Here is a 26,542-nt window from a genome sequence, read left to right as displayed (position 1 = left end):
AAATTCTCATTTTGCCCCTAACACTTCAACATATCTACTGTTATGCCATTAACTTTTGATTCCTTCCAATTTTACCCTTACCACTTCAATACATCTACAACTATGCCATTATCTTTTGATTCCTTCCAATTTTACCCCTCATATCAATTTTAAAGGACTATTCTATCCTTTTTTATATAAAAAAAATATTTTGGGGTTATTACACTTTCTCCTAGTCATTTGTGCCATCATTGAGGCCACTATGACTAAGTGGGCAATAATAAGGACACAAGCAACTAGAGCACACACCATCACTCATGAGATAATATTGCCCAGTTATGAAAATTTGAGCAATCAAAAAAAATTATATGCGTGCCTTAAAAATTAATGTTCCCAAATTTCAAGCTAAAAACTAAATTGTTTAATTAGAAAGCAAATATCTTAGTTGTGCATTATCTGTTGGGAATTATGTCCTAAATCCAATCAATTGTTGATTGTAAATGTATTTGAATCAATTATAAATAACATGGTATTTATTCATCACCAGAACATCTTCACAAACTCCGATGTGATGAAGTCCTTAGGACTGCTTTGTGTAATGAAATATGATTTTGTCACACAGGTCCTTAAAAGTTCATGATCGTATGATATACTATTAATAGGACGATAGTATTATCGGGCGTAGGTCATTGTGTATCATATTTGTTGGTTGTCTTCCAAACCAAAGAGTATAGAGATACTAGTATGTTATACAGGTGAATGGTAGTCTACGTTCACTGAACGTGACCAATTGACGGACTCTCTCTTGTCAAGAGTTGTTCCGAGTGGATATGGGTATATGTATCCTTTAGACCTAAGATTGCAACCGGTGGCTTGCAAGCAACTCACTGTACTTTGGTGCCGGACTACCTAGATTTCTAATCCAGCGACGGAAGGTTTCTGGGTCCAGTCAAGTACTTGTGGTAGTCAGTTGCAAATCAAGATGGGATTGACCTCCCTTAGGAATAAGGGTGAATGTCTTGTGTTTTCAATTAAGTAGTACCCTGGCCAGGGAAAGTCAAATCTCTATCACTTGACTTATTGAATTGAAACATATTTCCGGATGGATCGTTTCAGGATAGACAGACTCTGAACCCACCCTGGGCATTTTCTGGTCAAGAGGATGAATTATGCGGTAACCATGGTCCATAGGTTCTAGAATGTTGCTTTGCATCTATTCGGCCTATCCGGTCGTCGGGTCCCATTGCTAGATGGTTACTTCGATTAGTGCAGAAAGTGTTCTTGTACTACCGGCTTAGGTTCGAACCTGTGAGGTCACACGCTTAGAAGTTTCAGGATTGATCAAATGGCTGATTGACGATTGAGAATCGTCTAGAGGTAAAATAGTCAATGTGATTGACTGATTGCCCTAAGCAATTGTTGCTTGGAGAAGTTAATTGGTGATTAGATCACTGATTAGACTCAATTTGATTGAGTAATAGAGATTGGGCTTGACCAAATTCAAATATGATTTGAAATTTGGTAAAACCGTAATTGACACCAAAATTGGTTTGGTGAAAATGTCTAATTTGCTCAACCAAATCAGATTTGGCTTGAGTCAAATTGGATTAAAATCAATTATGATCCTAGTATGACTAGGACTTCCTTCCCTATGTGGGACCCACATACTGTATGTGGGACCCACATCCTGCCTAGGTGGGACCCACACACTGTATGTGGGACCCATGTCCTGCTTAGGTGGGACCCACATACTATATGTGGGACCCACATCCCGGCCACCTCACCCCTTTGCATGCGTGACACGTGGCGGAGCAGGATACCTCTTTTGCTTGCATGTGTGACATGTGGCGGGCCTGGACACCTCACACTCTTCCTGATGTCATCCATGACCTCATCTGCCTCATGAGGTCACCCATGACATCGCCCTCCAGGCCACCTCACCCCTTTGCATGCGTGACACGTGGCGGAGCAGGACATCTCTCTTCCTTGCATGTGTGATATATGTCCTGGCAGGACACCTCACAGGACACCTCATAGGGACACCTCACCTTCTTCTTGGCCTATAAATAGGCCACCCCTCTTCCTTCTTCTCAACACATGAAGAGCACCAGAGAAAGAGAGTGAGAGGAGAGAGTAGTTCTGAAGGTGAAAGCCCAAGAAGGAGTTCTTGAGCTGTAAAGGTCCATCTTCTTCCTTCTCCTTTTCAGCCAACCTTCTGCCTCCCTGCGAGTTAGCACTCCCCGGGAGCTGATCATTCCGGAGCTTCGCGTGGACGAGTCATCGAGGCCGGACGCTTGTGCGGCTGCGAAGCATCCTTGAAGGAACCCCCTTCTAAAGGTAAGAGACCTGATCTCTTTTACGGTTGAGATATGATCTCAATCTTCAAATCACAAGAAGTTGTGATTTATGCATATTTATTCGAATCACATAATCCTCGGGATCTGAGGGCTTTGTGATATTTGGTGTCAAAGCAAAGGATTAGTGGAGACTATCCGATTCTCGGGAACTCTCACGCGTGATCGTGTGACAAAGCGTGGCTCTCCACCCGGGGGCTCATATGATGAGTGCTTTGATAGGCACGTGCGGGTGTCACCCTATGTATTGGGACTAAGCCCGTGCCACATGTGATGTGTAGTTGAAGATTGTCTTCGACTGGTACAAGAGTTAAAATATCTAAAATATCAAGCATGTTATGGGTTAAAATGTTTAACCCGTTCTTTCCGCATAAAAATTTTCTGAAATTCATGCTTAGCCCTCTGCACGCATACTATCATTATCGTATACCTATGCTATTCTAATTAAACTTATCATATATACATATGCATGTAGATCAAATTATATCAAATAAAAACTTTTACTAAGATTTTATATACAAAAATTTATCTTATTTAATTATATTCATTTTGAGTTTGTAAACAGAGGCTTATACCAACCGCCATATTACTCTACATGGTGATCAAAGATTCTGATTCTAACCCTAAATAATATATCTTCAGATGTTTATAACTAAATACTTATATTATAAATAAGTTTCTATTTTAAAAAAATATTTGTTTTGACAAATCTTGATTAAGTTAGATTTTGATGTGTCATACATGTCGGATACGAATATATCTAAAAAAAGTCAAAAATAATAATTTTCAGAATACACCGGATAATCTTCTTTTTTCTAGCCACAGAGTTTTTCAACATGATTAGTACATAGAAGGCTACCTAATTTATTATTTTATTAGCCCCATAGCCCTTGGATTTGATAGTGTCGCAATGCCGAATTAATTTGGATGTTCGGCACACTTAGATTCCTTTTGACAAAAGCCCAAGATTACTTGTCGTAGCTTATCTTGAAAATAGTACAGGAAGGAGGTTGGCTCATTTCTTAGAATCCTTAAACAATCAAGAAGATTACTGACTGCAGCTTATTCTTTTGGTCGGCCAAGTTAGATGCTTCACTTTTTTCACACCACTGGAGTTGGACCTATTTATGCTTCAAAGTAGAAGCGAGATTGAGCAATATCCATCATACGACCGATGTGCATTTTAAGATGGGACCCACCATGACGCGACACCAACTTTTTTTTTTTTTTTTTTGCTAATGCGGGTGGATCATACCTGATGGGTACGGATACACCCAATAAAATCAACAAATAGGATACCTCGGAGTGCCAAAGGCAGCTCCCCATTTTCAGTCCACAAGGTGCCTCCGGAATGACTAATTACATACGCAGTCACCCAATCCGCCGCATCATTGGCTTCACGGTAAATATGCTTGGCCTGAAAGCCCCATCCATCCCTCACTATAGCCCAAATGTTCCGGAGCAAGAAATGGTCTCTACCGTCACTTCTAGGATTTTCCTGAATCCAACTGATAACGGTAGCGACACCAACTCTTTAGCCCAACCCTTTGAGCCGCCGTGTTGGGAGCATTGCGTGCGGTGCCGAGCGAGAAAGTTGGGCATCCCGAGTTTTTGGGGACACCCAATAGGATCAGCGGGACCCACCCACCTTATCCCGTGATGTATCGGACGGTCGGTGGCTGTCTGAAACGGAAAATCCAATCACGCAACGGGAGTTAGGCCCGGAGTCTTAACCACCAACCCACTTGTCGTGCCATGCGCCAATTAATTGGTGGACAACCTTATCACCCATGTAACAAGAATTGGCAGCTTCTCCACCAACAACATGCTTCAGGTTTCCATATGATACATATGTATATAAGAAGTCAAAGAGAAATTGAACTATGGAACGATCGACCTCGTGTAGTGGACCGGTTGACCTAGCGATCAGACTTGCCATGATGATCGCATGATGTAAACTTCGAATGGTAATCTTTTGTCATAGTTTGTGAAAGTTTTGTCGCAAATATCTTGGTCATTGCATGTGCCCAAACTTGATTGTGATGGGTAAATTTTTTCGGACAGTGGATTCTGTTAAAAAGGATGTGTAAATATATTTATGCTTTCGGGTTTATAAGTTGATATCTATTTTGCAAGGGATAATGAGTGGCCGTTTAATCAAGATAAGATTAGGAGAATAAGGTCATCCGATGCTCTAAACTGCTATTAAAATAAACTCATGGATCAATAATAAAGGCATTGGCTTTGTTGAATAGGCTGGATGGTATAATATGGGTCTAGGTTGTTTAAAAAGAGTTGCCTTGTTATCTTTCATTATATACTCAAGAAGTTCCAAAGTATCATCCTTAAAAGATAGTGTGTGCAGCATGATCATGAAGCCATTTTTGATTATGAAAGGTTTCCAATCAAGAATGGAACTACAGTAGAGTTTTAGTTTCTATTTTTGTTGTTCTTCGTAGCTCTTAAGTAGGTTGCAGCATCAGTTTTCGATAGAGGTAGAATGAAAGATTAGCATGAAGGAAGAGATGCCTGAGCTTATTTGAAGAATAAAACATAGCCCTCAATACCTGGTTGTAAAAGGGTACTCTTATGTGAGATCTACAAGAAAGATTACCACAAGTATATGGAACAGAAGCATGGAAGTTTAAATAGTTAGTTTCGTGATGGCTTTTTAGGACTTTTAATTCTATTATTTAAAAGTTAATGAATGTTTAGCAGGAGCTCTTTGGTTGTCTTTGGAAATGTGTTGATTGCCCAAGTAATGATTGAAGAACTTTCATTACCAATTAGGTGAATAATAATTTGATTGCTTTGCTCAACTTTTCAACCAACCCTAAGAATGACAATCAAGATATATTAGCCATCAATTTGTGATTGTTCAGCAGTTAAAGTTAATCTTTTTTTCTTGTACCTACATTATATTCATGACCATTAATTGTGGTCCTCTAGAGGTTAAGCGTTCTTTCAAAGCAGGCTTCTATGCTCTTGGTTTCATTGGAGCAAAGGACTTTTATTCGAGGTCATAATATTCTTGAACTTATGCATTCTCTTCTATTCTATCCTTGTTCTCGTGGATTGATAATGTTCAAGGTGGATATGGAGAAGGCTTAAGACGGGATTCAATAGCACTTTCTTCTTTAGGTCCTCAAGCAATTTAATTTTCATGATAAATTTATTAAATGGATTGAAGTCTATGTTGCTCCGCTGCAGTTTGCTTTGCTTATCAATGGAAGTCCCACCGAGTGGTTTACCATTGCATGTAGGTTGAGGCAAAGATGTCCCTTGTTGCCCTACTTATTCATATTATGGTTTCGAGATGTTTTCTGAGTCACTCACGCTGCTGTCCAAACAAACCTATTACGAGCATATCAGCCTCAGCCAATAGGATCTATGATTTCTCATGTGTTGTGTAAAAATACTTGCAAAAGAAAAGAAAAACCAAAAAAAAGTGAGAAAAAAATAATTTTTTTTCTTTGTTCTACTATATTCGGTACATCTCAGGGGTTATATATACTTGTGTATAGACTCGATACAAAAACAATAATATTCGCTGATACAAGTTGATCATGCTAATAAAGAAAAATAATATGAGTTGATACAGATTGTTATGTGATTTTTAAAATTGTGCTAATATGTGGTTTGCTCACAATTACTTACCGGTTACCAAAGCCATAGTTCACAATGCATTATGTCTTAAAGCTAGTCTTGGATGCTTATTGTTCTTATTCAGGGTAGGCGGTTAAGACTGCCAAATTCCATTTCCTATTCAGCCCAACCACTCCTAGAGCTATCACTCATGTTATGTAACAACTCAGGACCTCACCCAAAATGGCTAGCCGGAAGTTATTATTTGGGTTCCTTGATCCTATATAAATACCCAAGATCTACCCAGCGAATAACCGATGTGGGACTAAACACACGCCCGCACGGATCCTCACATACTCCCCCGTTCAAGCCCTGACGTCCTCGTTATGCTAAGGGTTCAAATTCATTCGAATATAATCACAAACACCACGATCAGCCCATGGTCAGCTCCAATAGATCCGTGCTGCAGTGTCCCCTAGTCCACATAGGTTATGGGCCGGGTCCGCTCTGATACCATTTGTAACAACCTAGGACCTCATCCAAAATGGCTAGCCGGAAGTTATTATTTGGGTTCCTTGATCCTGTATAAGTACCCAAGATCTACCCAATGAATAACCGATGTGGGACTAAACACACGCCCACACGGGTCCTCACATGTTATAGCTTCTTATTCCTTGGGATACCATTTGTCACTTCCTATCTTCTCTCTTTCTTCCATGCATGTGCCTTGTTCGGTGATAAAGACAATGGAGAAGGAACTCCATGGGAGGTGGTAGCCCAATGGAAACGTGGCCTTACTTCCAACCAAATAGTTCCGAGTTCGAAACGCACGGGCATCGATTAAATTGTGGAGACCGGATGCTCCCTACTCGGACACGGGGTCTGGAAGGGCGTATCGCTTTGTTGGTAGCCTTGGTGGTGCCAGATGTGATGTACTCACATGTGGTATTCGTGCCGGAGCCCAGAGGGGTAACCGAGTCGGACCCACAGGTGGGGAAGGTATGAGTAAAATCGGTCGGGATGCCCAACATACGGTCATTTCTGCCCGCATCAAACATTCTCCTGGCAGGATGGGAGCCCAGTGGGGGCTGCTACGCGGGGGTGGGCTTGTCCCTTCCTCCCCCCTTCCCCTTTTATTTACCAAAAAAAAAAGAGTATGCTATGCGGCATTAATTGTATTATCGCACAAAATGTTACTAGTGCAATTCATAGGGATAAGTTGAATTAGTATATGCCACACTAGTGCTATATCGATATTTGAAACTTTATGTGTGATTAGCATTTTCATATTATATAATAAAGAGTTTTTTTGCATGAATATCCTCTTAAATATCGAATTTTGCATGAATACCCTTCCAAAGGTGATATTTGTATGTATACCCTTGTTTTGTTATTTTGTCTTTTTTTTTTATTCTTATTTTTGCATATATATTCACTTCATCTAACGCATTAAAAAATTAATGGTTTCAAATTAAAATGACTAAAATATCCTTAATAGATAGATATACAAAAAGAAACATTTATAAAGCGATCACAATGGGAAACAAAAAAGTAATTTAAAATTTTATTTATTTTAAAGTAATAAATATGGTTTTATTAATGGTGTTAGAAAAAGCATTATGTTAGGGGCATTTGTGCAAAAATAGTATTTTACGAAGGTGCAAAAATAAATATAAATTTTAAAAGAATATTTACGTAAATTTGAATTTTTAGAAGGGTATTTATGTAAAAAAAATCTATAATACAACATGCACCTATGTCTTCTAAAAATTGTTGCCTACTTTATGACAATCATAATTAACAAAAACTACAAATTCTTACAAGTTTGAAAGGTATCGAGTCTGGCAAGATCTTTAACTTTATGCTTTTTATTTTCTGAGATTAGAAGACCCTAATCTACACTTTTCTACCCTATACCCACCCTATTCTCGGGGGCTGCTCCAATTGGAATCAAACACTCATCTCCTTATCCAAGCGACAAAGAATGATACCATCTTAGCAAGGGCTCAGTTAATTCTATATCTGTAGTTATAAATAACCACAATGCAACAACAAGATTTCTTTTATTTTTTAATCGCATCTAGGTTTAAATTATCCCAACTTCTACTTTTTCCTACCCGTTCAGACCTCTCAAAACTCTCCACCTATGGGCTCGTTTGGTTCGCGGGAAGTATTTTCCTTCCTAGGAATATGATTCCTGGGAATCAGATTCCTAGGAAGAGGATACCTAGGAAAGTACTTTTGGCATGTTTGGTTAACCATGGGAAAGTGACAAATTTCCAAAGTGCTTATGTTTGGTTGACCATCCACTTTCCTAGGAAAATTATGTATAATTCCTATTATGCCCTTAATAAAAAATAGGTCTTTAATGCCTCTTTAATGCTTCTTTAATGCTGAAGGGTCTTTTTGGGAAAAAATAAAAAAGGAGTGATTCCCACCTCATGGGAAAGTAACTTTCCCATGTTTTTCATGGGAAAGACTTTCCCATGAAATGTGGGAATCATATTCCCATGGGAATACAACTTTCCCATCTCTCTCCTTTGAAAACTCCAACCAAACAAGAGGCATTTCATTACTTTTCCGTTGACCACACTTTCCCCCCTCCTTTTTCTGCGAACCAAACGAGCCCTATGTGTAATTCTCTGGGATTCTCCTTTTGAGTTAATTTATATGGAGCTTTATAATTCAAGCTACAATTATTACCTTATATCTATTTTTTAAACTAATAGATGGGTTTTGCTATAATGCTACATAAGATTCCATACCTTATTTTTTTCAAAATAATATCGGCCAATCATTGAAGAATCGATGGTTAAGATGAATCCAAAATTGACCGGTGATGGCCAATTCCAAACTTTGGCAAGTACGATAGTTAGGAAAAAAATTGTAAGGATATTTTTTTCTTCGGAAATGAGAAAAGTTGAGCCTTCTTTGCTCTATCGAGCCTGTAGGGTGGCCACTGCTCCTTGCTCTTGTTGGATGCTCCCCGTGATGTCCTCTCCTCCGACTCTCACCTCATCATGCCACTAAAAAACCTGATGCTATTGATTTGGTGAGGATAACATCGATCGACAGTATGACAACCCAAAACATCACCCAAAATAGTTAGCCGGAAGATATTATTTGGATTTTTTGATCCTAAATAAATACCCAAGATTCGTCCATACGGATTTTTATATGCTCCTCCTATTTAAGCCCGATGTCATCGTCAAACTAAAAGTTCAAATCCATTCAAATTTAATCACAAGCATTATGATCGGTCTATGTTCAGCGTCAATGAATTCGTGCTGCAACGTCTTCTAGTCTACATAGATTATGAGTCAGGTTCGCTTTGATGCTATTTGTAACAACCTAGGACCTCATCCAAAATGGCAAGTCGAAAAGTATTATTTAAGCTTCTTGATCCGGTATGAGTATGTAAGATTTATCCATCGAATAACCGATGTGGAATTAAACATATGCCTGTATGGGTCCTTACAGGTAGCCTCCTGTCTAATAAATTTTTCTCCTCCACTGCCATTGGCAGAGAGAGGGAGAGATAAGGTCGCCAGAGGAGGAGGCAGAGAGAAACGGATGGAGATGGGATTATGGTGGGGAAATGAGTTGGAGGCTACAGCGAGGAAGGGGCCAACGAGTTTAGGAAGGGTGCGGGCGTGTACGGGAAGAACGAGTCGGAGGTTAGGTGGGGGAAGAGTGAGGGAGAGGTTGCTGTTGAGAGAGGACAATCAGATAGATACCGGTTAAGCTAAATTTCAAATTATAACGTCAGACAATGAATGGCGATTTGTTGCATGCCCCCACCCAAAAAAGGATGGAGTTCCTTCTCCATTGTCTTTATCACCGAACAAGGCACACGCACAGAAGAAAGAGAAAAGATAGGAAGTGACAAATGGTATCCCAAGGAATAAGAAGATATAACATGAGTGATAGCTCTAGGAGTGGTTGGGCTGAATAGGAAATGGAATTTGGCGTTTCGAACTCGGAACCACTTGATTGGAAGTAACCCCTTTATTGAGTTTGAATACATACATGCTTGTTGGTTTTGGCTTGTATGGCTCATGTGGATGATTCCATTCTCCACCCATAGCCCAATTAAGAGGAAAATAAATGGGAACACTTGACTTGCAAGTGTCCAAATAGCTTAACATTTTGCAGAAATTGGTCAACATGTAATGTTAGGTATAGTTTGACGTATATCGATTTGAAATATAGCTTCATACTGTTTAGAATATATTGAATTTAAATTTCAACTGAAAGATTTCTAATGCTATTTAAATCACCTCATTGGAGCTCGGATGAGACAGATATGGCAGAATGCTGAAGAAATGTTAGTGCAGTTGAGTTTAAAGACCAAAAATATGAGAGCCAGGTCGGTGCCATTGGATATCTAACAACAGTACCAAGACCATTAGGCCTATTTTCTAATGACAGTTACCTATTTTCATATCCAAATTGGCCTTAAAAGTCCAAAGTCATCACACAATGAGTCATGGTCAAGATGAAAGAAAGACTACATTGAGATATGTTTTTTGAGCTACAACATTCACTTGGTCATCAAAGAAGCAACCTTTTTGTACCATCAACTTGTGAAATAAAATTTGTTAATATCAACTCACATATAAATGAATACTAATTTGTATTATACAATGCTTCCTTTTTTTTCATGCCACATCATGCTTCCCCAAGGGAAAATCCTGGATCCACCCTATGCCGAGCACTTTTTTGGTTGCAACAGGCTTTATTAGCTCCTCCCTCTTCTGCGTCAGAATAGCATTACTCCAAATCTTTTTGTATCTTTTCATCACTTTTTAGTAATCATTCGTACTTTCTTAATAAAAATAAATTTCTCCAAAGAGTTGAGAGTAGGTCATGAATTTCTTCTACATTTTTTCATGAAAGCCAGTGCATAGAGTCTTGATGCACAGCCAATCTATTTTAATGAGGAAAAACATACCCAATGACGAGGAAATGTCATTAGCCTATTTTTCCACACAAATTCTGATAGTTTGACATAGCAAGACAGCCAGTTCAGGCTCAACAGCTTCAGGAAATGTCATGAGAAATTAACATGAATGCTTACCATCGACGGTGGACATCTTCTCCATCAGCCATAGCCCATAAGCAATGTTGTCAGGCAGATCAGACCTCTGAAATTAAAGTTTTAGCCTCAGCAACTGGCCATTGCAGGTCTCCAACCAGGAGTTGCATCCATACACCTGTCCTTGAATCGAAAGTAATCCACCACCTTACATCTGATGAATTTTATACATAAAAATTGCATTGCTTCGTGCAATTGTTAAAATGCTGGATTACTAAATTCATCTATCAATCAAAATCAAGGATGCCCATCTTTTTAACTTCTCACATACATGCCAGCAACAAGTACAAATAGATGACTAACCAAAATTGCAGTGGAGAATGCAGATAAGCCCATATTCCTACCAACTAGGTCTACCAGGACAACATTGGGTGTCTTTGGGGTTTATTCATCCACAGCTGCAGAAGCTATGCTCCACTTGCATCAGACTAGTTCAGTGCAACCATCAGTTTCCCCTCAATCTGATCATTCAACTTCTTTGATGATTCTCCTTTTCCTGAAGGGTTGTACAGGCATGCTTCCTGGGGCACTGTGAGCTCTCTTCCTCTCATCTTTCTTCCTCTCCGCTTCCATCATTGTCCGTCTCAAAGAAGCTGCCTTGTATATTGGTTTTGGCAAATGCCTATGTCTGCGCAACAAATTATTCCATCAAGGAATCATGATATTTTGATAATATATTCTCACAATTTTGCTACGTTGTAATTGGGAACTGCAATTTTAGAGAAGCACAAAGAAGATAACTTGAAATTGAATTTCAGTAAACAATGGCCATGGTGCAGCTTCGTTTCAATAGTCTTTATCATTCTACATTCTCATATGAGATTGGAATGACGTAAGAATTTCTGGCGGGGCCTTTGATTCACGGATTATACTGTGTACCTTGAGGAGTTTTTTTCTTTATTTACCAGACGCTAGAGTTGATGCATACAATAAACAGCTTACCTAACTATGCGCTTGACCTCAGGAAGGTGCTTATACCGCTCCTTGACAGCATCAAGGTATTCTTGCTTTTTCTGTTCCCTTGGAAGAAGCTGTATAATATAAAGCAACTTGTCAGAGTGATCACAACAGAAGATATCTTTTGATGACGTAAATTACTGTAAGTTAAGCCCAAAGGAATAATAAAATCAACAGCAATTGTCTAAGTAACCTTAAGCAGTGAGACCATTGGTGCAATCACTCTTTTGTTCAGTGGAATGTAAATCAAGAAAATAAATGAAAAGAAAAAAGAAATACAGACTGCACCTTAAATAGAGATAGAGCAATTGTGGGGTAATACATATTGCAACCATGGTAAATTGTAACACATATTACTTTGACATGAATGAACATTATGTTACCAGGAGTACTGTACCAGATCTGTGAAAAATGGCATAGCAAATTAGTTTTACCAGATAATCCTGAGTTTGAGCCTCACATGGAAAATATTGCCTCATGATACTGGTAATCAAAATCCTATTTGAAGTTGCAGCGAAGAATTACATTGTGTACAACTTATTACTTGTTTTAGGGGATGTTAGGATTTCCATATGGATACAATCTGGAGGGGCAGGGAAGAGCAAAAAACTTAACTAAATTCCACATGACAGAATTTTAATACTTCAAGATCACTTTATTCTCGCAAAGCCATTTCCTGTCAATATGAACTTTTCTTCACTTACCCTCCAGCATAAACTTTGCATGTGATTCTGAAATTTAAAAATTAAATAAAGGCCACCTCCTCTGCCACCCCCCCCCCCAACCCTCCACTTCAGACTACTACAGAAATCTGATGCATAAAAAGAATCCCTCCCTTCGCCACCTCCCACTCCTTCCCTTAATGTGGTCTAGCTTAAGGGATCAATGATCCGATGACTCATGAGACTGCTTTAAAGCTGGGTCTCAGCTTTGGCTAACACCTCAGGAGGAGGTGCCAAAATTTCTTACAAGGCAACTCTGGGCAAGAAAGGCTCATCATGAACCTCCGAAGCCAGTTGGCAGGTGGAGAGACTACCTCAATGAGTCACAGACAGTTCATGCCACTAACAAGCAACTCCCAGTTAAATAGCAAAGAAATACTTACAACTCCCAGCTGTTCCGAAGCTTTGGCTTTCCACAGCCGAAGGTTGGTATCATCACTCCCAGAAATAACATAAGATCCATCACAGCTATATTTTACACAAAATACCCTACATAGGAGAGGTGATTTGTGTCAGCACCTAGGAGAAAGGAAAAGGACACATAGTAGAAGGAAAGGCATGATGATAACAGAAATGCTGTAATACAAGAGAAAAAAGACGTAAACCAAACAATATACCAAATCATAAACCAAGAAATAGTATTGAAGGTGCTAGCAAATTTGTCGCAAATAAAATTCAAGTACTTACATAACTAATATTTTATCATGTGCGGTTTAAGAGAGAGCTTATAAAAAGATTGATAAGTAAAATTAAACAATAAGCTCCGAATTAAGGGCAGAGAGAAAGCTAGAGATAGGAAAACCTTTGCATCCTCTTAGTATGGTATATCTCCCTGCTATGGTCTCCATTATACTGGAACAACCTTACCTGCAAAGTCGGGAGTTCATTATTTAATTTTTTTTACATGCAAATACTTCCATGATAACTTAATATTGTCATGGGAAAAACATTATTTAGAAAGAGTCAAACTCACTGTTCTATCATAGGAGCCGGTTACAAATTCCCGGCCTGTTGGAGAGTAATCAATATCCATCCTGTAATTAATACCATTTAACAACATATATTTACTGACTTGCACAGAAAGGTATTATGTAGCAAGGTTTGGAGATAAGATAACAGCAAGTTATTCTAGCCAGGTTACTCACACTGCAGAAACATGATCTCTATGAACAACCTTGGCTTCGTTCAATTTTCTAGCATCATAGCTATAGCAGTTGCAATCTTCATTAGCCTGCAATAATATTCAGCGTATTCGTTAGCCTTTTAAGCATTATATCCATACGTGTTTCGAGGCATGGCGCATAATTAGTTTTGACCGCATATGAGAGTAAGAATAATATGGACATGCAACTGCCAAAATAAAGCTTATTGGACCCAGTCAAATTTGGTTCCTTGGACAGACTCGTGAAATAATAAATGCTCATATCATCCCAACAAGAAAGCTTAGTTAACTGTTCAGAAATCCCAAATCCCAGGACAAAAGCACAATGGGAAGGGCAGAAACAACTAGTACAGGCTAAACAATCACATTATTCTTGAAAAGGTATTTCCACAAAAAAGAAATTGTGAATGTCATAAAGAATTAACTTCTATTGGCATTGCTTACAGCTGTGAAGTTCATTGGCTCCATAGGATTCCAGCATAGTGCATTTGTTTTTGTCTGTATATCAACAAAACAAGTGTCAGCTTCCCTGAAAGACATTCATGAACCAGCAAATGTTGAATGCCCAATAAATACTGCAGTAGACAGATTCCATATTACCAATAAAAACAGTTGATACTATGGCAAACCACACTGTCTAAAATGACTCTTCTAAGTTCTAACGATAAATAAATAACCACCATAAAGGCATATTATGATTGGTCAGTCCAATCAAGCATTATGTAATATGAATATTTAAAACAACATCAGAGGTTGCCAGAAGCTTATGCTCATGTACTATACTACTAGCCAATATAATGTTTTGAGACATCATAATCTACAATGACTTTATATCAGTAAAAGTGGGTGAAACAGCAGGGACATATTGATTGTCCATTTTTAACATAAATAAATATGTTATGCTATACATCAATGAACTTCTACTTAAGCATTTCTTAATGGACCTTATGAAACAGAAGTTTGGTTTTGACTATATTTGGATTTTCCTATTTTTAAGATAAACTTTATGAAATCTGGGACAAAACCCGGATTTGCTTACCAAATTAAGCAGTAATGCTTCTCTGAGTGTATCTCACTGATCTCCATCAACGGTGATTATTTTGTACTAAGTAGTCAGCTATATCAACTTTCCAACTACATTGCTATTTTAATACAAATACTATTTTAATACACTGGAAGCCCCTTTGATGAGATCCTTATATTGTTTATGTAAATGACAATTAAAATTACTGGAAATAGAAAATGAATGGACAGATAGAAGGCTTCATCATAAAAACTTCCATATCAAAGATTCGGGGTCAAGGTACATTTTGAGAATTAAAGTGGCAAGATTTAAGATGTTTGTCTTGAAACAAGTATGTGGTTGATCTTTCGATAAAGAACAGATTGCTAGAAACACCGCCAGTAGATACTGCAGTGAACTGAAATACTAAACGTAGTAGTAGATCAAGTGGATCTTTTAAATAATAATGAACTCTTACAGGAAGACAATAATAATATAATGTAAAATTTAAATAATGAAATTAAATAGCATAGTTATTTAGATATTGTATGATAAAGAACACATGCTGTAAAAATATGCAAAGATAATAAAAACAAACTTTACTGAATAAGACCTGGTTGTGTTGGAAACCTGACATTACTAATAGATGCTCAATGGAAAAGCATCAGAATTCAGAACTTGGTGGTCCAAGGTTTTAAATACCGGTGCTGAAATTTTTTCCATTGGAAGGTACCAGTATCAACGGCATGCCCCGAAACTGAAAATATCAAAAAGAATAAAAAAACCATCGGTACGGACTTGTACGGTTGGTATGGAACCATCATTATGCACTAACATGCATGGGTATGGACTGATAAGGCCAGTATATAACAGTATAGTGGCATCCCCTCACCCATCTGGGTGCTGCCTTAACATTGGAACAATCGGTAACGATGGTACTGTCCTGTTTCAGTGGCTTTTGAATCCACTTAGTGCTCCCAGTGTAAGATTTCTTTGTTGATGAAAGCTCATAGCATGGTATCCCATACCGGCCCGAACCGAACGGTATATAACATACCATACCGTACCGATTCGGTACCGGTACCTAGTACGGATGACGTACCGACACTTGGTACGCCAAAAAAAATTTGCATCGGACCGTACCGACACCGTACTAGTGTAACACCAGTACGGAGTCCGGTACGAAAACAGCGAACCTTGGCTCATAGAAAATTTCCATGCAAATGTAACACCCTAGGCAAATAAGATGCTTATGTAGGAGCTTTTCCCTGAGAAGTGTCTTCCACGCACTCATAAGAGAATCATGCATAGGAGGTCTCCCACCCACAAGAAAATCATGCATATAATTTTCCTTTTAAATTGGACCAGAAAAGTCACCATCGAGGTATTGTAACTTCATTGAAGTGAATGGGTGACTTAGAAGAACAAGAAACAGGCGTTGTTGCTAGATCCAAGAAGCCAAGCAATGGCTAACAAAACCATGTGGAGTTAACTACTTAAGCTGCTAAAGATATTGATGCACGAGGTTGCATTTGGTAATATTGAGAACAACCCATGTATTAGTATGAATCTCCATCAACCAGCAGCAACCTACATAGCATGTAACCTCATGCTTCAAGAGCAAATGAATCAATATCAAAACTGACCGTCTTTCATAAGAGAGATAATAACTAAATTCAGTCAGATATATCATCAATAACTGGGAAACAGCTATCTGTATTCTCAAAAAAGTCCCACCAAGTGCTCCAAACATCCTCAACATCAAGCTGCATGTACTCTAGCTTGAATATTGTTGAGGAAATAATTAAAAAAAGAAATGCATTGGGGTATAATCTCTTGCTTTCACCTAAATGAATTTACACACATTTCTTCACACCAGACTAGTAGCAACAACCCCATTTATAGCCGGACTCACTAAAAGGTATTTTCCCATTTGCTAAAACTAGTTTGGAAACCTTAATTATATAAAAGAGAGAGGGCAAACAGTCCATATGTCTGTGGTGCATCCACTTGTTCCCTCATTTATTCTTTTGTTTCTTCTATCTAACTTGTCCGCTGTTATTCTTAACTTTCTTTCGTTATAATTTCTTCTATTTCTTCATTGTTTTTGTTGTTTCACATCCATCCTACTCGTTAAGGCATTAAACCCCCATATAGGACAAAAAACATTATTTAAGGACTTAATCCACAACAACTTGTAAATATGATGATAAAAATCCTAAATCCACAAGCCTAAGGATTCCCTTTGGTTATCACCAATATGCACTCTAAAATAACAAGACAAAAATTGTAAGTCCCTATTACTTTTAATTTTTAGCTAAATCTAAACCGTCAAAGAAATCATTATGCACACTACATGTATTGTGCTCATGCAAATGCACACAAAAAGCACACATGCATTTTCAATGCACATAAAAACCTTTATCCATGCAAACAAAACAATCAATATAGTCCTCTCTTTGCAATAAAAGTAAATAAATTAAATAAAATGGGAGTAGGAGAAAAGAAAAACATAAGTATGGAAAGCCCCTACATGATTATGTTATAGCATTGCTCACAAGACGAGGGACAGGAAGCCCTCTCCTCCATAATCAATCAGAAAAATGCTTGGACTTTTTAAAACATGATAATTAGAAATATTGTGACCAGTAATGATCTACAGATTTATTTCAAAATATTGTTAAGGATTTGTTGTTGAATGTTCAATCCTTAGAAAATGAACTACATCAAGAAGAGGGACCTTCCACAATGAGCCCCCACTCTCATAGACTGATGATTAGTTCACATTGGACAATCCTAGCGCACTCCATATTTTGAGTTTTTTGACATGTCGGACACTTGGGGTGCTTGATGACATTCCTTAACACTTCAAACTATCAAAATAATATGCCATCATCATTACATGTCTACTTTCAGGACTCCTATTTGAACATTTCAATTCCAACACAACAATTAGAACCAATTTATTAAATTTTATGAACTTAAGGACCATACATCTAGCTCATTATTCATTAATCGCATCCAACAATACATATTTACACATACACACACAGACACACACGCATGCACACACACGCACACGCACGCATTCACATATATAAGATACGTCTGTCCTCGTGTCCATTTTTAGAAGATTCTTGTCTCGGAATCTCATGGACTCCAAGCTAGTGGGCAACTAAAGAATTTGGTTACTTCAAAGCATGCAGAATTGAAATGCCAACAATCCCAACCAACCGAGGAATCTCATGAAATGACCATCAATTTTGGCTTTGGATGGAATGGGTACCAGGTGGTGGCTAATAAGAGTCATTAATCAGTGAGCATCTCAGGAAGAAAAAGAAAATTATGTTCTACCTTTCTTAGCAAGGTAGAAACTTAGAATACATAAAATCGCTGACTTAGTACACATGTCAACAAAATCTTACTTTTTACCATTAAAAAACATAGGCTAAGCAAGCTATGAGCTTTGAAAGACTGTATTCGAACTTTGATAATTATCCATATAAAATATTTAGCAAATGAAGGCAAAACATATAGCCTTGTGAAACAAAGGTCAGCAATGCACGTTCACTGATGAAACCAATGAAATAGGCGCATAGGCTTATATCAAAGATCCAAATTTGACTGGATAAATTGGAGGATTCAAATGGTGATCTGTATCATAGCATGCCTTACAATATGTACAGTGCTGCAAAACTGTCAAACAACACATGTTGTACCTAGAAAAGCAACAAGTATAGATGGGGAACTGTCCCTAATAGCTCATATCGAGTGTGTCACAGTGGCTTAAGAGAGAAAGCATCATCATGTCGTACATTATGATACAATTTAGTACATAATGATAATGGTACCTTGTAGTAATGAGCTTTTATTGATTACATTGCACCGTTCACATAGAATATGATTATTAGGGCCATGGTTAGTCATAAATTGATTAATACTTGTTACATTCAAATTCGAGTTCCACTTTGTTTTTTGTTAAAGCCCTATATAATCCTAGTTCGCTAGTTTCTTTGCTGGCTTTGTTGACATAGCATAATGCACATCTTTAGTTTTCCAAGAATATCTTAGCATGTAATTTTTTGTGCTGTTACATGCCAAAGGTTGACATAAAAGGGTCTGCAAATATCTGGGCTGTAATAAACACAGGCACGATGTGCAGTATTTTGATCCTTTGCTCAAATCTTTGCAGGTAAATAAGCATCAAATACCTCTCCATGCCCCAATTGTACCACTACACACATTAGAACTTCTGATCTCATGGTTGATTGATGACTAGAACTTAAAATTATAACAATAAAGATTCAAAAGCATCCAAATCACAGAGATATAATCTAAAAAAAGCGAACAGATAATGAGAGGCCATCTTTTGCCTCCATGAATAATGAAATTTTGGTTATGGAAGAGGACATCTATGAAAGCATGCTTTCAGCTGAAATGAATTCTTGCTTTTATTATGACAATGTGATTAACAATAAATGTCCATGAGGTATTAATGACTAGGAAATTTAGTGCACAAAAGATTTGCTGTCCATTAAATATAGGAAATAAATTTGCAAAGTTATAGCCGAAATTTGTTGAAAAGAAGGGAGCCTTATGCTCTGTTCCTTGAACGGGTCCGTCAAATACCGAAGAAGAGAATAAAGTCAGGTTCATTTTCATTGATAATGTCTCATTATTATCCAGTTGACTAACAAACCCCTCAATCTAAACCAACTTATGGAGTTGCAAAATATGGCACATCCCATCTTAAAATCATGCCCATAAGCTTTAACTGCCTTCTTAGAAAAACCTCAAGAAAAGGTCTTTACATTCAAGTTTCAAACTGACTTCAAATTCAAATTCCAAAAGAAAGTATATTAAAAGCTATATGGAATTTTGTTTACTATTGTACTTCTAGCAAATACTGAAATTGCCACTGAAGCAATCTTTAATTGGAAAATCAGGTACAAGTAAACCAACCATAGAAAACAAAATATGTAAATAGAATATTCCAAACAGATAAAAGAATGACGAGTTTGGTTCCTGCAAGTACAGCTAATTCAATAAACAAGTCGTCAAGATTGTGAAAATGATAATAATATTAGCGTCTACAAGTAAGACTGGAAGTCATAAGTATACCTTCATTATTAGTTTCCTAGCTGGAGATGACATTCGTAGGTCATACAGTGTTATGCTGCGATCGCTACAAAATCATATTCACTCCCTTAATGAGCACAGTTGCAGCAGTAAAGAGCTCAAAAAGATAAAACAATATCAATGAATTATATGTCAAACTACAAGAATATCAAACGGGCAAGCAGCAAGCCTGCTAATTTTCTGCTAGAAACAAACAGCCAAGAATCACTAAGGATCGAAAATGTCAATCTTGTTAAGTTGGAAACTGAGAGATACTTAACATGGTTTGGCAAAAAAAATTATTATGAAAGACGACATGTCTCTCCCTTGTCAGTAGTCATGTAGTTACTAGTGCACGAAAATTATGAATATTATTGTTAACAATAAAATGTCCATAAGGTATTCATGACTAGCAATGGGTGCTATTTTGCAAGATATTGCAAAAATAGTTTAATTTGACCAGTTTACAGAAACATTAAAAAAATTATAGTATCATTAGAATGTTTGGTGGAAAAGGGTCTTAAAAATACGTCAAACTAACCATAGAGGATAAGAATGCAAAATCTTGAAGGAAATATATTAAGAAAGCAGATTCCTTACATAAATGTAATGGAGAATATGCACTATATCATCTGTAATATTCTCAGTTAATATAAAAAAAAAAACGAAATGTTCCTAATAAATAAGGATTCAGAAATTGCATGTTATGATTAAGGCCAGCAAAATATCAGTACGATTATCACGTTGAGTGTCAGAACAAACTAGCACATTAGAAAGCAGAATTTAGGTGAAACATGTAAAGGATATACTGAAAAAAAATATGAATCCTTTTCTAACTCTGGGTTGATTTTGTTTTTTTACAACAACAATTTGGATGACACTTTTAAATATGATGTTTTCTATCTTCTAGACAATTATTCTAAACATCCGCAACTTAGCTCAAAAACATAATCAACATTTAATTACCCAATGTGCTAAAATAAATTCCTTTATTACTTCAAATTTTCATGAAAAACAAAAAATTGTGTATTAAAAGAAAAATGATCTCTTGTCGATCCTATATGTTGTTTTCATCATCATTTATTTAGTCCTAGATCTCATGGGGAACCTCTAGCGCGACACTAGTAGATCCCCAACTCACGGAGCACAATGCATCCAGATACTTCAAATCAACCACAACTCCTGGTAGGATGTAGTAAATGTTGCACCAATAGCGCCCCCCAACTGAGATCCAACAAAACAAATAGCAAACAAGAGAACAAGAAATACTTAACATGGCTTGGCAAAAACCTGCCTATGGACAAGGGAGAGCATAGATGATCCACTATTTGTAGAGAAAATTATGAAGGGTAGAGAAACAACAAGCTAACACAAAAAACCTAAGCCCTGAAACAAATCCCATTTCCCTGTTCCTGGTGTATGCTCTCTCTCCTTAGTGACCATATGTAGATGCAGCTGCTGATTGTTTGGATGCATGGTGAACTATGATTAATTTGCTGATGAGGATTCATTTGCATTCACTTAACCCCAACAAATTAAAAAAGTAAAACAAAATATGTTAAAATGGAAACTGAACATGGTGAACGAAAACTTTAAAAAATCCATTAAGATTGTATCAAAAATTGGTGGCGCTTCATGCACATCTAGAAGGAATCTAGAGCTCCCTAATTAGCTTTTAATAGAATGAAATATAAATAATATAATCTTTCATCTGCATACTAATTAGGACAAACATATATGAGTCAGAGAATATAGAATTTACTTTTTATGGCTAATGTATGTATTCTTAGAAAGGATTAAGCTGCATCCGCCCAAAACTTGAATTAGCAAAATTAATGATAGAATCTTTGTTTTTGTGGGGGTGGAGGGGGCAATGATAGAATCTTTTTGAGAGCAAAGAGTTGCATACCTAGATGATGTTGCCAGCACATCAGGTTCTCCAGGATTGAATCGTACAGAAATAACAGTATCCTTACCCCACTCAAAAGTGTTAACTGGCTCTGACCTATTCTCAGGAAAGAACTTGTATTTATGTCAGAGAAATACCATATTTCATGGACTAAAATAAAGATAGAAAATAAAAATAACACCTGTTGTGATCCCATATGTCAACCTGTGCGCCAGCCGTGGCAAAGAGGTTACCATCCCACTGGTGATCAACAGCCCTAAGAGTGTAAGATAAATAAGTGAATGAACAAACTCAAGAGCAATCATAAAGACATAAAATGAAAATTAAACCTAACAAATAATCAGATCCAAGTATCACTGTAAAATTGTATTAGACACAATTTTTTCATATATAGTTCTATTGTGAATCTAAATTCTCACCAGAATGCATGCTTCCATACATAAACTGCCAACGGCTGAAATGGCAAAACACCCACTTAGGCACGCCAAGAGATAAGGCAAAAGGAACATAATACTATTCCACAATATATTGTTCACTAGGAAACTACATACCTTCGAGGCATTTTCCATTGAGTCACTAAAGTCCATTTTTAAAACAGGAACTTTCCAGAGCCTCACACTGTCCACAGCAAAATGGATTACACAAAATATGCATGGAAATCTTTCACATGTACTGTCCTAATACTGATGAAACTATACACCAACAATATTTTAAAAACAAAAGATAAAGCATGCCACCACCATTTTTTTTGTTTTTTAACGCAACAAGGTCAACAAGATCAAATATAATTAGGATAGGTATACTTATCCCTTCTTCTTTTTGATCATCAGGACAAGATGTGCATTAACTCAAATGGAGAAAACTAAGGTGAAATTGGGCTAGGCAGCAGGAATAAACTTACGTGCAATCAGTACCACATGATATGAGAACATCACCATCTGTAGATGCTGTTAAGCCTCGTACAGCACCTTGGTGTCCAGGGAATTGCCGCATTGTTTTCCTTTTTTTAGAAAATAAAGCATTGATCATGCAAGCTGCCTGGAAGGCTTCCAGAATTGAAAAATAACACAACAATGATGTGGAATGAATGATAGTCTATGCAACAAACATAACATCCAGTAAAAATAAGGATTTCCCCAAAAGGAGAACGAAAAAAACAGAGCAAATATAAAAGAACTAAGCATAAAAAGGAAGCCACACTAAGACCATTTCACAACAACTCACAAAATTATATCTGCCATACTTTGTAATAGATATTTAATAAAAATGGTCAATTCTCAGAGACAAAACAAAAGAAAATGAAGCACGGATCTTGGTGGTAGTACCTGGTTGCTATGTCCCAAAGACGAATATCTGCAACAGAACAGAGTGTTAGAATGGTTCCCCTTTCCAAATCCAAAAGCACATGAAACCATTTTAAAAGAACAGCCAAAAGAACAAAACTAGAAATATATGGAACCACTTAAGAAGTACAATGAGGACGAAATTAACCTCCATACTTCACTTCTTCAATCCACCAAAGCAAAGATAATGGAAATATGAATAGTCTTACACGTCACTTTCCTAGTTCAGAAGCCAAAGAAACCCTCTTTACCTAACTTTGGCTGGTATACGAGTGGGAACAGGCTCAGTTCAAAAACCATATCTGTCAAAAAATACCATTACCAACTGAAATTTGACAATGGATGAAACGGGGATGAGTCCTAAGGATACAAAGATCAATGTGGGACTTAGATCAACTCATCTTCGTTTTGTGTATTTGTGAATCATTTTTTGATTGGCTTTTCCGAAATCGCCTAATTACATTGTTGTCATCAATAAGGCATCACTCACATGAGTCAAAAATAAACTCTCCCAATGATAGCTATCACCTCTTTGCTCACAAGGGCATCAGGATAAGCATCACAATAAAGAGAGAGTTTTTCTGAAAGGAGTTAAAATGAGATGTATGCCTGAAGAAGGCGAAAGTGAAAAGTTTACAGATGGAGTTTTGGAAAAAGGGCTTAGGTCAAAAGAAGTTAAGGCCGTATTTCTTAGCAATCTGGTTATTTTCTTTGCCCACATAAACAAAAGTTTAATAGATGTAACTGATTGCATGTTAAATATGCCTTTTCTTGTAGATATAACAGATTATTTACAATACAAAAGATAAAGGACGACAACAATATCTAATTATACCATGTTGGTAGAGACAATAAAAGGAAGAATAGAACAGAGCTTATATAAGTTAACCATAAACAAAGCCAGTAATTGACTCTTATAAGGAAATGTACTTTAGTTTGTGTTGGGGGTTGTAAGAAAAGAAGAGGGAGACTTATATTAACAATTCTGAGGAAGGATATGGAGAAACTTAAGAGTAACATCAGACGTGATCCTAGATAGGAATACTTGGCAATGAGGATCCATAAAGCCGACCCTAGATAGTTAAAAAAAAGTTAGATGGTTCTGATTATGATTACGATAAACAAAGCCAGTAATCCTTAGTTACTAGTGCTTCCTACCAACAACCAAATGGTAAAAGGAAATAATGGTATCAGTTTTCTCTCTCCTGATTCCCATTCCCATTCCAATTCAACCGTATGCACCAAAAGTCAAACAATAACAAAGTTGACATATTAACAAAAATGAATTCCCTAAATACTGCTATCTATCCCAAGCTTTATACAGGTACCATATTTACTATCACAAGAAAAGGTCAGAAAATAGAAATGCCGCACTTGTATGGAGCAAGTACCTCCATCCATTGAACCTGAAAATATCCCTTTCAGGTGATTTGGGTTCTTTGCCATACAGGATACAGCGTCGATGTGCCCATCCATGGCTCCAACAAAAGGTCTTGCAAATATCTGAGACAATAATAAACCATTAATGGGGACAAGACAGCAAAAATTATGCATTAAAAAACAACAATTAAAAAAAAATAAAAGAGGCACACCTTGTCCAATTTTGCAGCATTAAGAGCCCTCGTGTATTCAACTGCTTTTTCTTGAGTACGAAGGCTTGGATCATAATTGTGGAAAACTTTCTGTTGGAAGATAGGAGAAGTGAATCAGGAAAATCCCCCACAAATATCAGAAATTAAATCATAAAACCCTGCAGACTAAACTAGAAATAATTGATCTGCTTCAAGACAACAGGATCATCCAAATATTAAACATGTGTATCAATGAAGAACCCAGAATTTGTTTTTTTCGGAACCATGTTTCATATTGAGGGCTTGACTAACGCACAGATAAGGTGCATTGATCAGTAAGCCAGATTTAGCCACATCACACAAACAATGAAAAACTAACCCTGCCCACCACAGTGATCCATTGAAGTGTTATTCCAAATTATCTTTTAGTTCAATTGTCATATCCAATTTCTATCTCTATCCTCAAGAAATCCCATGAGCACCCAAATATTCATTGAAATCAGTATAAATCAAGAAAACTACCGACTAGGTTGCTTGTATGAATGCAAGAATTGCTTGTCGGTTTCAGCAAGAAATCCCCAAGAAACCAAAAAAGAAACGTTTTGCTTGTACCAAATTAAAAATCTTCGAGGTTTCAGGGAAAGGAAACAATTTTGCACTTCAAAAGGAGCTGAAGAGTGAACGGAAAACAAGTATCAACTGAATAAAGTAACCATAATAAAGGAAAAACACAGTAAAGCAATTGGACAAGTCACCTGAAGATCTTGGCTCCTTTCGCGAGTGAATTCGTCTGTGGACCGAGATATGACCTTCACCTTCATCTCTCACGGTTTCAGAGGCCTCAGACTGTGGATTACGTCCCAAATCAGATCATAAAAGGAAAAGAGAGAGAAAGAGAGAGAGAGAGAGATCAAACTACAGCAGCCCAAAAAAATATGATCGCAGAGAAACATAGTTGTGGGTTTTCTGAATAAAAAAAATAATCGAAACCCTAAGGAGGACCTGTTAACTGGAATGAAAGAGGAAGAGAACCGAGCAGCCAAATCACCCAAAAGGATCGTTGAGGAGGACTTGAGCAAGCCAACGTCGCTGGACCAGTTCGTCGTGATCCCTCGGGAGATCGACGCGGTGGAGGAGAGCGAGAATAGATGTCGAGCACGCCGCGACGCCGGACGGAAGGATATTTCGATCGGGAATCTAGCTAGGGTTTCGAAGGGAAAATAGGGGGAATCGAAACTAGGGTCGGGACGCGGGAGAGCTCGACCTACCCCTTCCGGGTTATCGGGTTTGCCGGATTCCGGTCGGGTGAGAACGGGTAATAAATAAACAGACTTTTTTAGATCCGGATAACAAATGGGTCGGATCAGATCCAAACGGGTCAAAAAAATAGCTAACTTAAACCCAGCCTAAAATACGGCCTATGGGAACCAATCAAGCTAGCCCTGCAGATCCTTTAAAATAGATGGATTAGATTAAATCTAAGCAGGTTGGATCAAGTCGAGGCCGATCAACCTAACCTATTTACAGCCTTACTCATTATTTATAAAAAAAAAATTCAACATAGAGAAGAGAAAAAAAAACCTAGATACCACTTCTGATTCAAAATCTTAGGTTTTTCTCCGATCTTGATCCAAGATCAAAGGCCTCCAGTAATAATCCAATTTTGTTAGATCTTAATAAATTGTTTGATATATTTTGATCACGAATGTGCATGTGACATAATCTATGTCAGAAGATATAA

General features: G+C 37.4%; 1 protein-coding gene across 2 annotated transcripts; it reads right to left on the bottom strand.

Moving 5' to 3' along the window:
* Positions 1 to 11,140: 11,140 nt before the first annotated feature.
* Positions 11,141 to 26,095, bottom strand: LOC103715202 (WD repeat and SOF domain-containing protein 1). 2 transcript variants are annotated; one of them, XM_008802757.5, is made up of 18 exons: positions 25,804 to 26,095; positions 25,557 to 25,647; positions 24,823 to 24,912; positions 24,622 to 24,733; positions 23,213 to 23,240; positions 22,789 to 22,887; positions 22,439 to 22,505; positions 22,307 to 22,341; positions 22,069 to 22,143; positions 21,888 to 21,983; positions 19,982 to 20,045; positions 14,302 to 14,355; positions 13,841 to 13,926; positions 13,669 to 13,729; positions 13,498 to 13,562; positions 13,079 to 13,184; positions 11,959 to 12,047; positions 11,141 to 11,644 (listed from the first exon to the last, which is right to left on the bottom strand). In XM_008802757.5, exons 2-18 carry the CDS (start codon positions 25,620 to 25,622, stop codon positions 11,482 to 11,484), a joined length of 1,356 nt encoding a protein of 451 aa, XP_008800979.2. In that variant the 5' UTR covers positions 25,623 to 25,647; positions 25,804 to 26,095; the 3' UTR covers positions 11,141 to 11,481. The 2 variants fall into 2 exon arrangements, with proteins under 2 accessions (XP_008800979.2, XP_088562532.1); XM_088706406.2 differs by lacking the exons at positions 24,622 to 24,733; positions 24,823 to 24,912; positions 25,557 to 25,647; positions 25,804 to 26,095 and having other exon boundaries at positions 22,789 to 22,925; positions 23,213 to 23,432.
* Positions 26,096 to 26,542: the final 447 nt, after the last annotated feature.

The sequence above is a fragment of the Phoenix dactylifera genome, chromosome 11 (genome assembly GCF_051530095.1).
Source record: "Phoenix dactylifera cultivar Ajwa chromosome 11, Ajwa_hap1_PhDact_Kaust_v1.1, whole genome shotgun sequence".
NCBI classification, from domain to species: Eukaryota; Viridiplantae; Streptophyta; class Magnoliopsida; order Arecales; family Arecaceae; genus Phoenix; species Phoenix dactylifera.
The sequence above is the reverse complement of the archived record's forward strand: the minus strand, read 5'-3'. Positions and strand labels throughout refer to the sequence as shown.